This window comes from Scomber scombrus, chromosome 5 (assembly GCF_963691925.1).
Source record: "Scomber scombrus chromosome 5, fScoSco1.1, whole genome shotgun sequence".
Classification (NCBI taxonomy): domain Eukaryota; kingdom Metazoa; phylum Chordata; class Actinopteri; order Scombriformes; family Scombridae; genus Scomber; species Scomber scombrus.
Window position 1 is genome coordinate 3,633,170 of NC_084974.1, and position 15,181 is coordinate 3,648,350.

The 15,181-nt window shown below is 38.8% G+C and overlaps 1 protein-coding gene across 4 annotated transcripts; it reads left to right on the forward strand.

Moving 5' to 3' along the window:
• Nucleotides 1-9,028: 9,028 nt before the first annotated feature.
• usf1 (upstream transcription factor 1) lies at nt 9,029-15,063 on the forward strand. Of its 4 annotated transcripts, none has more exons than XM_062418922.1 (11): nt 9,029-9,078; nt 9,714-9,777; nt 9,908-9,957; nt 10,216-10,328; nt 11,373-11,486; nt 12,384-12,537; nt 13,108-13,195; nt 13,307-13,365; nt 13,460-13,554; nt 13,674-13,802; nt 14,320-15,063. In XM_062418922.1, exons 2-11 carry the CDS (start codon nt 9,770-9,772, stop codon nt 14,407-14,409), a joined length of 900 nt encoding a protein of 299 aa, XP_062274906.1. In that variant the 5' UTR covers nt 9,029-9,078; nt 9,714-9,769; the 3' UTR covers nt 14,410-15,063. The 4 variants fall into 4 exon arrangements, with proteins under 4 accessions (XP_062274906.1, XP_062274907.1, XP_062274904.1 ...); XM_062418923.1 differs by having other exon boundaries at nt 9,032-9,092; nt 9,730-9,777; XM_062418920.1 differs by lacking the exon at nt 9,029-9,078 and having other exon boundaries at nt 9,531-9,777.
• Nucleotides 15,064-15,181: the final 118 nt, after the last annotated feature.

Below are 15,181 nucleotides of genomic sequence, written 5' to 3' on the forward strand. Positions count from 1 at the left end.
GGTGGCACTTTAGTGGAGACTGAAAAGATCACAGAAATATCAGCATAATGTAGAAATGTAAATCTTGTATCCATCTGACGTTTGAGATTTGACATGTTTTACCTCAACTGGCTCCAAAAAAAGATGACTGGTACAGTATTTGGTGGAGTGTCAAGATGCTATAAAAAAGATGGTGAAACATGAGTACAATAATTGTTTTCAGTTTGTTTTTCTCATTTTAAATCTTACTTGCAGATAAAAAAAGGAGTTAAAACTGAGATCACAGTGGATATACTCACCTGTGTTGAAGGCCTACCAGTTCATGTAGGAGTCCAGGGCTGCTGCTTTTATAGAGGGTGGGAGTGCTTGGTCAGCTGCAGTCTCTGACTCAATTTGGTCATGGCCTCATCCTGTTGCTTATTTTGTGGCAGTGATGTTTATGCAGCTGGTAAACAATCTGATCACAAATGTGAATGTGACATACACAACGTGGGTCTAAAAATATTGAATAAAATGTAATATAAAACTGACAATTGTTTAGTGAGAAAGTGGAATATTTACAGTAGAATGGACTACATTACTAATAAATTCTATTTACATTATACTGAATAATTACATAATTACTGTGAACACATTCTCTTAAAAAACAAAACAAAAGAGAAATTATATATAGGTATATACATGCACAGATACTTCAGTGAGACAACAAACTAAATCAAGGTCTACCTCAGTAATCATAAATATAATTTAGTATTTAGAGTGAAAGAAAGAGGAGCATATACATTTCTCCCCCTAGATTAATCATCAGTGATTCATAAAGTTGCTATTATAAATGTAGGCTCCAAGTATAGTCATGGGATGATGGCCAAATGTTATGCAGTGCAGAATATGGTTTGTGCACAATTCCAACAAATATAGTGCTTGATTTAAAGGGCATGGAAGTTGAATCATGTAGTTAACATCAACGGTATTTTTCTGTTACATTAACAGACAACTTTGGTATTACTTAAGTATCAGGGGAAATTATTTCCAATGCTTCATAATGCTTGACAACATTAATGCAATATTTAGCAAAACTTTAAATGTGCTCACAAAAAAACCTATGTGTTCCTGTGTGTGTGTCAGTAATACCAAAATAATACTCTCAAAATATTTCATCCATAATCCATCGTTGTATTAATCTTAAAAATCTTATAAATGTAAACTTGTTAATTTTGAAATGAAAGAACTTTATTAGTTAAGATCCCATCGCATCACATTAATATTTTTTAAAAGGGCAATGTCAGCCGAATGAAGCTTGACTTTGGAAATATGCCAAAATATTTGTTGTCTACAGTTACGGAACTTTGGCACATCTAGTAAGCCTGTGATAAAACTGAAGATGAAGCACCATCCATTAAATTTCATTCACCTGTTATAAATCTCCTTAAATGGACATGAACACTGTTGCCAACTGTATTCAGGTTTTGGCCAAAATAAGTTCCACATGCATAATGGACTTCATCCAGTTCCTTTGATACTAAAGAGAATATCAAAGAAATATGATACAAGTGTCCTAGAAAAATGGATAAAAATAGACACCCTTACCCTTTCAGCAATTCATTAGAGAATTCAAAATGACTGACATGTGAATATTATCCATCACTTTTCATAGCTTCTTTTCTGCTGATACTGATTGTAGAAGTAATAAGTGAGCATTACAGTGGCACATTGTTTATACCTTTTGTTCTCATGATAATTTGGATTCTCCTGGGATGAAAGAAATCCACTTTGGTGTATCGGTGGTGTTCATTTCTTTTGCTGCTCATGTGAAATGAGTATTTTTAACCTGTCACCATATTCCCTTAAGGAGAGTATTCAAGCAGTAAAAAAGTGATCCAGACCAAACCAAAAAGCCCTCATGGCTAGCAGATGAAGGTTTGCCAAATGTCTGAATAGACTCGTTCTGCTATGTCAAGCTTTGATTTCTTCCAGGAGACTTAGGGCCTGATTATTTATAGACGCAGTTAGCGTCAGAAAAATTACCTTCAAGTATGGTAAATCACAATGCGCGTGCTAAATAACATATTTGCATTTTCTCCTCCCTGTATTTTGTGGACTGGGGTTGAAACAGACCATATTACATATTCATTATGGCAAACGTACTAAATGGACAGCGTGTACTATCCTGCACAGCTGAAAGACGCAAACCTCAGTGCGCTGCGTTAGTAGATCAGCTTGCACATTTTTTGCAGGTGATGTCAAGTTTGCACACGTTTCTACACACGCAAACCTTTAGTAAATCAGGCCCTTAGTGCAAAGAGTTGCATGACTTGGCAATGCACACCTATTTGCTGCTTGTGACATCCCAATTAGAATATCTCATGGATGCAGGGAAGGAGTATAATTTGATATGATAATTATATTAATTTGAGGGGGGGAAAAACATTTATGTTCTTTATTGAAATTTTAAAATGGTTTTGCATGGGGTCACGTGATGACGGCCTAGTAGACGGTCGGTTTTACAGGAGCTCCGTCAACACCCACCATATATTTGACATTCTCACTTGAACCAAGCTATTATTTTGTTATGCCAGCGCATTAGTATGACTCTTGAACAGTTCTGGACAAAACAACACCAAACAATGCCGTCGTCTAAAGGAAAAAACAACAAATCAGCTAACCACCGACAACATGGCTGCACTCTAGCCCAACAAGGCAGTGAGCAGGAAGAAGAAGATGATGAGATACAACTTGAACCTGGACTCGCTAACACTTGATTTGATGACCATTATACTAATAATGGCTACTAACGATAAAATTGATCCTCTGGCTAAAACAGTCCTCTCTCACACCACTGAGCTGAAGAGGGCTAACGACCGACTGGATGAGTACAAGCTAGGATGCTATAGCAGGAAACTGCTATCGAGCCCCAAGCTAATAAAATGCTAGCCTTGGAGAAAAAAGTTGAGTCTCTCTCAGATCACGTAGACGAGCTTGAGAACAGAGGACGGCAGAAAAATATCCACATCTTCAACCTGCCTGAGAATATGGAGGGGAGGAATGCTTTGAACAGCAGTATGGCGAAAAGCGGGGAACGGGGTGTAGTAAAATTTTTGTTACTAGAAGTTTCTCTGAAGAAGCACAGACGACGGAGTGATGAATCTTTCTCTTTACTCAGTACATGCCAGCATGGAGAAAGACACACAATCGTTCTACCGAAAAACAAACAGTTTCAGCTTTTATACTGTAACTCCCAGTGGAAATTTGAAGAAGGGAAGTCATAAGGGAATAAAACACACAAACTCACCATTGAACACTGCTGACTTCCTAAGAAATTAGACATAGTCAATTCTACTACCATGTGTCTTTCCTGAGTTAACAAAAGTCATTGTACAGATGCCCATAGGCATTTTACAGACGTTAAGGAACACACACGACACAAAAAATCCCTCTTGACACAAAAAATCCCTCACATTCCCCCCTTTTTACACAAAGTGTCAAACAAATATTTACATAATAACATTTATGTCATCACCATGTAAAAGGGAAATTGTAAAATTGAAATACAACTAAGGGAAAAATACATTACTACAAAAAAAACAATAACTAAAAGAAAATTAATCATATGTCTTCATCTAAATGAATTTCGCTTAATGAGTTTCCTGGAGCCCATTCTTGCATGGAATATGATTGTGGATTATTGTCACGGATGGCTCAACTGATATTTTAAGGTATAGCTGTGTCTTTTTCCCTCGAACTACAATGCCCAACCAATTGTACAGAAAAGCTTGCGTACAGGTTTGTACAAAAACAAAACAATTCCAAAATTTGAGCATGGATACATACATGACTGACTATGATGCCCTATGGACCAAATTTGTCAGTTAAACTTAAAATGTAACAACATAAAAACATTCCAATTCATAATCAAAATCAAAACACTCAAATCATTATCACTGTTTTGAAGTCTGAAGTTGAACTACATCGCAGAATCTTCAACCTATGTGCTTTGGGCACAGTAGAAGTTCGCTACCATGGAGAGGTTACCAGAAGATACGAAGCATGGTGGTATGGATTCCATAATTTTTATAAGACTAAAAAGAAAAATAACAGCAACCCAAAATAAAATCAAAGCTTAATTAATCAAGATTAGACATAATATTACTAGTGATAAGATTAAACCAGAAATCTTGAAAATGTCTTTTTCACTCAGAATGATTTTAAGAATTCCTAAATTCAAATAATTTGGACACTGTGATGAAACAGTTAACCAAAAACTTCAACATACATACAACAAAATGTTCCAGAAATCAAAAACCCAGGACGTTTCAGCTCTTCCCACCAAAGGAAACTCACTGATCAGACACAGTAGAGTTAGTACTTCTTAGGGCAGCAAAAAGAGCACTTCATAAACAGACAATAAGGACATTTCATACACAACTGCTTTTCAATATAGTGTGTCTCAAGAACAAAAAGCAACTTTCTATGTTCAACAACTCAAAACCAGTTGTGGTCTGACTCTCTTCAACACAGAACTTTCACGTCAACTCCTATCAATCAGGATGACCAGCACACACACACACACACACACACACACACACACACACACACACACACACACACACACACACACACACACACACACACACACACACAGTTTCCAGTGGAAATTTGAAGAAGGAAAGTCATAAGTTAATAAAACACATGAACCCACCATTGAACACTGCTGACTTCCTAAAAAAAGTAGACATAGTCAATTCTACTACCATGTGTCTTTCCTGAGTTAACAAAAGTCATTGTACAGATGCCCATAGGCATTTTACAGGTGGCACACACGACACAATAAGATAAGATGAGATAGCTTTTATTATCATTTCTCAAGTACATGTACATAAGAAATGAAATTGTGTTCCCCTAAAACAAAAAGTGCAGTGCAGAAAAGGCAATCTAAAAACATCATAAAAAACATTTAATAATAAAAAATAAATAGTACGGTAAAAATAGTTCATTAGGGATGCTGACAGTCAATGTGTGTGCCTCCTAAAGCGCGTATGTGCCAGGGGAATATTATTAAGTCAGTGGTGGTTGTAGTGGTAGGGGACACAGTGTGTTGACAGCTCTCACTGCTTGGGGGAAGAAGCTGTTCAGCATCTTGCTGGTCCTGCAGTGGATGCTCCTGAGCCGTTTTCCTGATGGCGAAAAGTAAAAACAAGCTGTGGGATGGGTGGTGAGGATCCTTTATTATGGCCATCGCCCTTCGGATGCAGCGGTCCTTGTAAATGTCCAGCAGTGTAGGAAGAGGGGCACCAGTGATCTTCCTGGCCGTCTTCACAATGCTGTGCAGCTGATGTTTCACATGCCCTTTGCAATTGCCGAACCAGGAGATGAGACTGTAGGAGAGGATGCTTTCAATTGTGCCCTTATAGAAGGTGGTCAGATATGCAGTGGGGAGACCAGCCTTCCTGAATCTACGCAGAGGGTAGAGTCGCTGCTGGGCCTTTTTAATAATGGCTGTGGTGTTGATGGTGGAGGACAGGTCATCTGCCAGATGAACCCCACGGAATGTAGTGCTGCTGACCCTCTCTACAGCTGAACCATTGATGTACAAGGGACAGTATGTGTGCTCACCAGACCTGAAATCCACCACCATCTCCTTTGTTTTGCCCACATTGAGCAGGAGATTATGGGACTTGGACCACGATAGAAGGATGTTAAGTGGTCCACCTCCATCCTGTATGCGGACTCCTCGTTGCCCGTAATAAGACCTATCACGGTTGTGTCATCCGCATATTTAATGATGTGGTTTGATGTGTGAGAAGCGGTGCTGTCAGATGTGAGCAGGCAGAACAACAAACATGACACAAACAATCCCTCACAGGGGAAGAAAATATCCTTCTACCATGACCTGTTGGCTGCAGTGCTTTGGAGACAGAAAGATTCAATGAATCTAATCAACTCCTCAGGGGAAATCGGTGCGGAATACTCAATGCTTTTTCCCGCAAAGCTACAGTTGTCACTGAACGGCACCAAGAAAACGTTCCTCTCCCCGACTGAAGCTCTGTCTTTTGCGCCCAGCGCGACTCACCAGGAGTGTGTGTGTGAGCGTGTGTGTGTATGTGTGAGTGTGTGTTTGTGTGTGAGTGTGAGTGTGTGTGTATGTAATGTATATCTACTTATTGCAGTGTCCGATAAATGCCCGGGTCTGGAGGCATCTAAATGCCCCTAACAGAAACCTTTCTGCTTTTTTCAAATTGCATGACAAAATTGAACATTGAATTGCCATTTTGCAGAGAGCATTGCCATTTGAATAAAGGTGCAGATACGCTTCCATAGTTTTGCATTGATTGGCTGAGAGCAAGTCTATACATATTTTCTTGCTCTGGGCGCAAAAAGGATCGTTTCCGTATATTGTTTGACATTAGACGTTTTGATACTACTTTGTAACGATTTATTTTGGTCAATATCTTAAAGGTATCGAGTACTGACACCAAGCCCTATTTTTTAACAGTAATTAATAACATCCCTACTTTATATAATCTATTTCGTTGTACTTGTTGGCTTGATTTGTAACATAGCAAAGCCTATGTGAAATTTCTTAAACACCTAAATGTGTGTGTGGGTGGATGTGTGTTCAGGCACCACGGTTGAATAGGGACAAATAAAATATTGTTGTTGTAGCAGATTGAAACATATCAGTATAGACCTACATACAATTTATTCCTGTATTATAACTTCTTCTTTCTTTTTTTTTAAATTGTCACGAAATGCAAAATCATGAAATAAGTCAGAACGCATAAAGTGATTTCAGGTGTGTTGTATTAGTCTTATGTGTATGAAAATTAATTATTAATAAAAAAGGGTTGGTTGATTTTTTTAAAGAATTCTGGCAATCCCACAACTGGTCACTAGAGGGAGCTATAACATGGTGTAGTGCTATATTATAGAGAGCAAGAGGCAGAACAACTGATAAAGAAACACATACGTTACACGAGTGCTGCTGAGAGAAGCTTATATAAGTACCAGGAGTCATGTTGATTTAACTTCCTTTTTTATTACAGTGAAAAGAGATCAGATAAAAAAAACGAAATATATAAATGCTTCAGGTGAAATAACCAAAGCTATTTGAGCTTTGACTTTATATTTAGTATCTTCACATTGGATCCCAGCTGATGAGAAAATGTGTCTTCATGGGGCCTTTAAAGATGCAGTCTAGATTTAAAATCTCACTCAAGATTAAAAAATGACTTCTTCCTGTTAGTTATGCTAACATTAAAATAAATTCAGCCTAATATAAAACCCCTTATAAAGTTTCGTAACAAAGTATTGCATTTTAATTTGTACTTTTCCTGCAAGGATGCTCTCTGAAATTCAGACAAAATAAAATCTCTCTCTCTCTCTGTCTCTCTCTCTCTCTCTCTCTCTCTCTCTCTCTCTCTCTCTCTCTCTCTCTCTCTCTCTCTCTCTCTCTCTCTCTGTGAATGAATAAATTACTCCTCACAGTATTAGAGCTTCTTCATCTAACACGTTAACATCCAAACAAGGGCACGTCGTTGTGAAGAAAGAACATGAATGGGACTTTATGTATGGCGTTGTCAAGGTCTGATAGTGAGTACTTGGGATTTTTACCTTTGCTCCCAGGTCCCTCAAAAAATCTTATCTCAATACCTGAAATCATATCTTTAGGCACAAAACCAATACTCATTTTAAAGTGATCTATTGTTATTGATTTACACCATGACAAAACAGGTCATGGACAACTTACGATTAAAAAACTCTTTCCTAAGTGCTCCTGTATCAACACCTGACTCTCCAATGAAAACCACCTTCAGAGCACTTGTAGGAGATGCATTTTTTCCCCCTCTGCCACTGGAGAATGCCCCTGTCTGGCAGGTCTTCTCTGGCCACACACAATTTAAATTCTGTTGTCGTGTCAACTTTTTTTTTTTTCCAGGAAGTGCAATACATCTTTAATGCTTAAGGAAGAGGATAGAAAACATATTAGTCCAAAATTCAATTTCTCAAATACAGGCTTTGTCATTAGCTGCAGAATGGTTTAATGAACTTTCTTAGTCCTAAAAGAGCCAGTATAACAGTAAATGTATCACCTGCATTAATATGTGTCTAAATGAATATTGAATGACAGAACAAGCAGCAAGCTCAGATTTATTAAAGCAGTTTTTACCATCAGTTTCCGCACTGGTTTAGCTCAGTGGTTACTTCATTCAACATTTCTTCATGTAAGAATACGGTGATCTCCATCCCGTTCGCGGGATCGAACCACGGGCGCTGTCCAGTGTTTTATATCCCTCTGATCTGACTGGTTGTCTTCCATTATGTGGGATAACAATCAGAAACATTACAGTTTGTACTTATATTGAGATAAACTCTGTCAGTTTGGCCAGTATAGGAGTACAATCTGACTTCCGCGTATCAGAGCTGCATGTTAACTTTAATAGAACACAAAGTTTGAGTTGATGTTGTCATTTAGAAATTGATTTGAATATTTTTACTAATAATAGCCTATGTCATATATCTGCACATTTTACACTGAATGTTACGACAAATTTAGGACATTCAGACGGTGCGATGTCCAGCTGATACCCGCCTCAACAGTGATCCCTCTCGGACAGGATGAGTCCGTTTCACTTCCGTCAAGCTTGCAACATTGCATAGCCTACAGGTTTTCCGGTTAAGTCCAAATCACGTATTTCACCATTTTTTTTAAATAAAAAATGCAGCGTTGCACAACAAATTGAGGATTGAGGATCTAATAGAAGTCACTCGTTTATAATGTAATTGGCAGCATTGATAGACTACAATTGGGCAGCACAAGCTATAGTGCAAAGTGCAGTATTATAGAGAACTCTTCTCCTATTTGATTCTATTAATCCATTTCACAAACACACACAGAGTGAGAGAGAGAGAGAGAGAGAGAGAGAGAGAGAGAGAGAGAGAGAGAGAGAGAGAGAGAGAGAGAGAGAGAGAGAGACAGACACAGACGAATGCATTTTATTTTGGTGAAGTAAAATATGTATTTGGGAGTTTCCCGTTGCGCGTGCGTACAGCCGACAGTGAAGCTGGTCTGTTGACAAATATCGGGGGAGGGACCACTGCGGCGTAAGTAGATCTTTGTTCACATTGGAATATATTCAACATAATGTAGCACCATTTGCATAATGTATCCACCTGAATATGATTGAGATAGTACTGGTCAAATTCTGCCTCCATTCAGACAGCAGACAGGAAAGTGTTTGTGTTTTAACATCTGTAAAAACCGCTGGGGCCGAAAGGTAGGATCCGCGTCGAGCTAGCCACAATGAAACTTGTGGTTTCCGTTCAGAGCTCTTGAATTAAAACACCTGTTCACACAAACATTTACACTTTTCCGATTTACAAAGCAAATGAGTCCAAATCCACACCGGACGTAGCAAAGTATTTGAAGTATATTATAACGTACTTCTGTAACACTGATGTTCAGTGCACATATGCAAGGTCAACGCATGTTTTATTTGGTACTCTGCAGTTCTTTGCTTTAATTTTGAAGGTAAAAACATCCGGTTTCCGGCATCACCAATAGTAACGTTCGATCTGACTCAGCTCCTACACAAAGCTACCACAACCCGCTTCTCTAACGTCATTTTTAAGGGTTGTTTTGTGTTTGGGGCCCGGTGTGGAGAAGTTAGTCAGTGTTGTGTAGTTGTGTGTGTACCTTCCTAACGTCTGTTTGTCAAACTTATGAACTTGTTTCACAGTCGGGCTGCGGGAGAGAGAGTGAAGACGGTCTCCTCGTCCAAGACTGTCGGTAGAAATGAAGAGGTGAGTGGGAGTTAAAACATGCGCCATTGCTTATTTATTAATAACAACAAATACATTTATACACACAAAGCTCGTCTACTGTCTGCTTACGGTGTTAATCAGCTGTCTCTTGTATTTTCTACATGTGCAGCCAACAGAAAAGCCCTGAACCAGATGGGAGTGTTACTGTCAACGAGGAAGGTAACAGGAAAAAACCCCAACCTTACAAATATGAGTCTTATGTTATTAAATATGTATGTTATTATATTCAAATATGAAGTGGAAATGTTGTGTTACGTAAGTGTACCTACGCTTTCATGCACAAACACATGTTCAAGCTCTGCCTTTTTGAAAGTTTCAAACTCATACTACCTTAGAAGGTTGAGTCTTATGAGTGTGTGTCTTTTTTCATGTGGTATTTGCGATACTTTCATCACATGTGGTTCTGTGCTCCATCAGGGTCCGTAGCCACCGCAGAGGACCCGGCGGCTATCGCCACCATTCAGTCTGCTGCCACCTTCGCCGATCAACCCATCAAATATCTCTTCAAGACGGAAGGAGCAGGCGGACAGGTAGGAAGGAGTGTTGAATCATTTGAGTTAACAGTTATCAGTATGATATGAGATGCTTGATTACACATAATCACAATGCAAAATGCATAAAAACTTTGTAAAATGTTTCCATATATACTACACATGGGCAGCAGCCACAGAGCTGCATGACAGTACAGTGAAAAGAGATTAGGGTTAATATTGAAGCTGCTGGAGTGAAATTTAATGCACATTTGTGAAATTTAATTTTTTTTAAATCATATTAAGCATTAAGTGTCCACTCCACAAGGAAAACACTTGAACTGTATATTGGTCGTTGCTCTATGAACATATTCGTAACACAAAAAACGCATTTGTTGTTACTACCTTTCATTCATTATCGTCTGGGTCACATGACTGACGACTGTCACCAACAACCCTCCTCACTCTCCTCTCCTGCTCACTCAGCTTAACAAACAAACCAAAAATAAGAAGCTAAAAGGATTTGCTTTGATTGGCCAAAACGGTTATCACACGGTCCCCCCCTTCAGGCTGTCCTGTTTGATCAGGTCTCTCAGAACATGTCGGCTACAATCCCATGCAGCCTCCGTGGAGCAGGATGATAGCTTTTCTTCACTTACTTCCTCAAAAATCATGTATTGAGTGGCTGGATACATTTGAACATTCACTTACATTGGGCCGGTGGACAAGTAAGTTCATCTTGAAGCCTGCATTTGAGGCAGTGGACTGGCATGGAAGTTGACTTGAGTTTATGCTGAAAAAACATTAACAGAAATATATATTCCTGCTTTTTCTGTAGCTGCAGTCATATCAACAGAGTGTTAGATGTGCTGATCTTGTGAAATGTAACATCACATTTCTTAATAATTGAGCCAGCGTGTCAGTAACATCAGTTCCCCGGTCTCAGTACTCGTGACCCACTTCACTTAATGAAGACCTAAAAGTAGAAGTTAGATTCTCTGTGTGTGTGTGTGTGTGTGTGTCTGTGTGTGTCTGTCTGTCTGTGTGTGTCACATTTAGTAGTAATGAGATATTGACCAATGGATGGAATGTGTGCTTTCCCAGGTGACCTACAGGGTGATCCAGGTGTCGGATGGTCAGCTGGAGGGTCAGACGGACGGAGCGGCGGCGGTCAGCCTGGTCACAGGTTTCCCTGCGACCACTCAGACTGTCACGCAGGTGAGAACAACACTCAGCCACTCTGCCACGTAGCCACAAGGGAGCGCCTTAGTACAGAGGGAGAGATCACTGCAGGTCCACTCTACTCCGCTCTGTCCTGCTGCAGCTACTGTGGCTACGGCATTAGCTAGTTGGTTAGCATGGTCACTGAGCTGAAATGTTAAGTGAGAAAGAGAGCAGTTCATTATTTATTAATGCTCTGCCCTCATGATATTGTCTATTAACACCCCAAAGAGATCAGAACATATTAATGGGTTATTAAAGAGACACAGTGACATTTAGTCTGATATGTAGTTATCTTTGAGGTTCATCTGATACACAGAACTGAGCAGCTGTTATTTAGTGTGATAATGTGGTTTAAGAAGCCTAATCATCAACACAAGACTAGAACACGTTTTCCTAAAATTAAAAATAACATAAAATGCGGAAGTGGTTTCACAGACCTGCAGTAACTGATCTTCTGGTTGCTTAGAGGCAGCACAAACATGTTGCAACTCAATTCAGTAAAAGCAGTTTTTTCTTGATTAATTGTTTGGTTTCATAGAATGTGAAATGAATGATGAAATGTCCACCAGGACGTCTCAAAACATTTATCTAAAACCATAAAATAAAGTTCTATACAAACAAAACAAGAGTTGAAAGACAATAAAAAACTGTGTAGAGCTGAGGAGAGCCACAGAGTCAGGTGATAATCCTCTATGTGTGTGTTACTGTGAGCGCCATGTGATTCATTACTTACATAAAAATACTGATTCTATCCTATTTAAAGATGTTTACTCTCAGCTTTCGGCTTCTTTATAAACTATTTAATCCCTCGTTTATTCTTTTCTTATGCCTGAGACTTGGAACAGAGCGACAAAAGACTTAACAGTGGAGTAACTGTCTCTCTGACTTCAGGCTGTGTTCTCTCAGTCGGAGGGGTTGGAGGGAGACAGCGGCGCTGAGACACAGTACACCTACTATCCCGCCACCATCGCAGACGCCACAACGGGCACCATGGTGACCACGGTGCAGGCGTCTGATACGCTGCTGGGACAGACCACACCCACAGGTGCTGACAGAGCTGTATAACACAGCGTGCATAGGCTTAAACCTGTGATGTAATAGACTGTATGTTATACTATATATGGGCCAATGACATGATGCAACCCAGTGTCAGTTGGTGTAAGCAGTATTTATTCATAAAAATCTGTTTATATACAGGAAAATAAATGTGAACTAAAATGTGGAATAAATATAATCCACTTTTTAGTTTACATCATTTGTCACAAAAAAAGAAAAAAATGGTAGTTTTTAGGATACGTCCTGCTCAATATTGACAAAATGCTTTCACATTTAAATCTAGAAATACTCTTAAATGTTTCTTTTAATTTGATGTTTAAAATGAAGTAATTATTTGTTATTTAAGTTCACTTAAATACACTGTAGGTAGACAAATGTTTAATATTTATCTTTTTTTATGGTTACACCATTTGACATTGACGTTACACCATTTGACACAGGAGCAAAGTCTTACTTTTGGTAAAAAATGGAGCAGATGTCACACACATCTAACACATATAATGTGTGATAGCAGTCTTTCATATTTAAGACTTTTTTTTCTTTTCTTTGTTTGTTACAGGGCAGCTCTATGTGATGATGTCACCCCAGGAAGTTTTGACGGGATCCAATCAAAGGACAATCGCACCTCGCACTCAGCCGTACATAGCGTAAATCCATCATTATCATCATATTTAACAGAATCAACACACTACTACAGATACAAAAAAAAATAGCAAACAAACTTCACCAATCCACTTATTCGTAATGTATTTTTGTAGAAAGCAAGAGGCTCCTCGAGCTTCCAGAGACGACAAACGGCGAGCTCAGCACAACGAAGGTAAAGTGAAGGTTTAACTAAAGCAAATGTTTTGAGTGTATTTGTCTGTTTGAGAGAGGACGTGTTTCAAACGGAAAGATCTTGTCACCGACAGTTGAGCGTCGGCGCAGGGACAAGATCAACAACTGGATTGTGCAGTTGTCCAAGGCCATACCAGATTGTAACGTGGACTACACCAAGACAGGACAGGTGAGGAGATCAGTCCGGCGATAGCAGCTTATCCTTCACGCTCAGAATACTAAGATCACAGAGGCATCATCACATTCATTTTTTCTCCAAACCTTTTACACTTTTAAAACTCTTTTCAGAGTAAAGGAGGCATTTTGTCCAAAGCCTGCGAATACATCAAGGAACTGAGGCAGAGCAACCTGAAACTGGGAGATGATATCAGCACGCTTGATCGTCTCAGGATCGACAACCAGCTACTCAGACAGGAGGTATGTCAGCATCTGTTTAAAGACTCATCAGCTGATGACTTACGGTTAGCGTTCAAGAGCAAAAATATGAATTGACATTCTTTAATTGAGTAGAGAAACAACAACAATATAAAGGTTTCTTATCAATCAGTCTTTATTTATATAGCACAAAATCACCACAAAAGTTATCTCAAGACAAGAAGATATTCTGTACTGGTTCGTGATTGGTCAGTTGTTGTCATGCTGCACAAAATGCACAAATGGAGATATAATGGAGATAAATGAAAGTGAAAGTGATGGCACTGAGCAGAGGCGTGGGATTCATTTCATTGTTTTGTTTTTTTCTTTCATAAACTTTATTTATATTATCAACAAGTAATAAAGTCTATAGCAAATCCTGCACATATTTCTTGGTAAAAATGGGTTTAAAATTCTACACATACATTATAATGTTATTGCAGCAGTCATACATCCACAGTTAATCATGAAAGTCATATGTGATCTGACAGCTGCTGTTATCTGTGGTACTTTTACTCAGGTGGAAGACTGGAAGTCCAAGAATCAGATCTTGAGGAACCTTCTTCGACAGCACGGCATTGTGGGATCATCCAGCGCAGACCCCCAGTGAGAAGCCTGCAGGCGACAACCACATATGGGCCAAAAGAGTACTTGAAAATGCTTTGAGATACTTCATTTGTGATCGAGTGTGCATGAAATAGGAAGAAACGATTGAATATTGTCCTAAATATTCAACTCCAGTGTCTTTGCTAAATGACACGTATTTGCTTTTTGAAGGTTTTTTAAATGAATGCAACCCAATCATCATAATAACAAGACGTATTGAAAGAGAGGAAGTAGTCCAATCAGTTTAGCAAAGCGCTGAAAGAACGTCTTCCTCTGCAAACATTACGATTATTTCATCGATATCCAGTAGAGTAAGCTCTAAAAACACTTCTCATGTCAGTTTCTTTTCCTAACTTGGGCAGTACTCTGCTTCTCTGTATCAAATGCACTCACGTTAATGTCTCCAAACACCGTTGTATTCATGCTTTGACTTGTTTTCATCTCTTTTCAATATCACTTTGACCGGATGATACCAAGTTCGTCATCCGGTTCATAATTCAGCTTATTTTTGATCTGTATTTTTTGTATGTCGTTACATTAAGCCTCACTGGGGACAATAATTACATTGCAACAATGTAACTTACTAAATAAACTGGGTTGGGTAAGCATTGTGTGGTAGGTAGGCTATGTAGTATGTCTTTATAATAAAAAAAATCAAATCATCTACTGTATGTCCTAATTCACTTTATATTATATATATGTATATTTAGACAGTGCTCTCCACCACCATCATCAAAATATACAATACACATACAGTACGTGTATTATACAGTGTG

Coding starts and splice junctions, on each gene's coding strand:
- usf1 (XM_062418922.1), top strand. Junction 13,196..13,306: donor CGCACTCAGCCGTACATAGC/GTAAATCCATCA, acceptor GTATTTTTGTAG/AAAGCAAGAGGCTCCTCGAG. Junction 13,803..14,319: donor ACCAGCTACTCAGACAGGAG/GTATGTCAGCAT, acceptor ACTTTTACTCAG/GTGGAAGACTGGAAGTCCAA.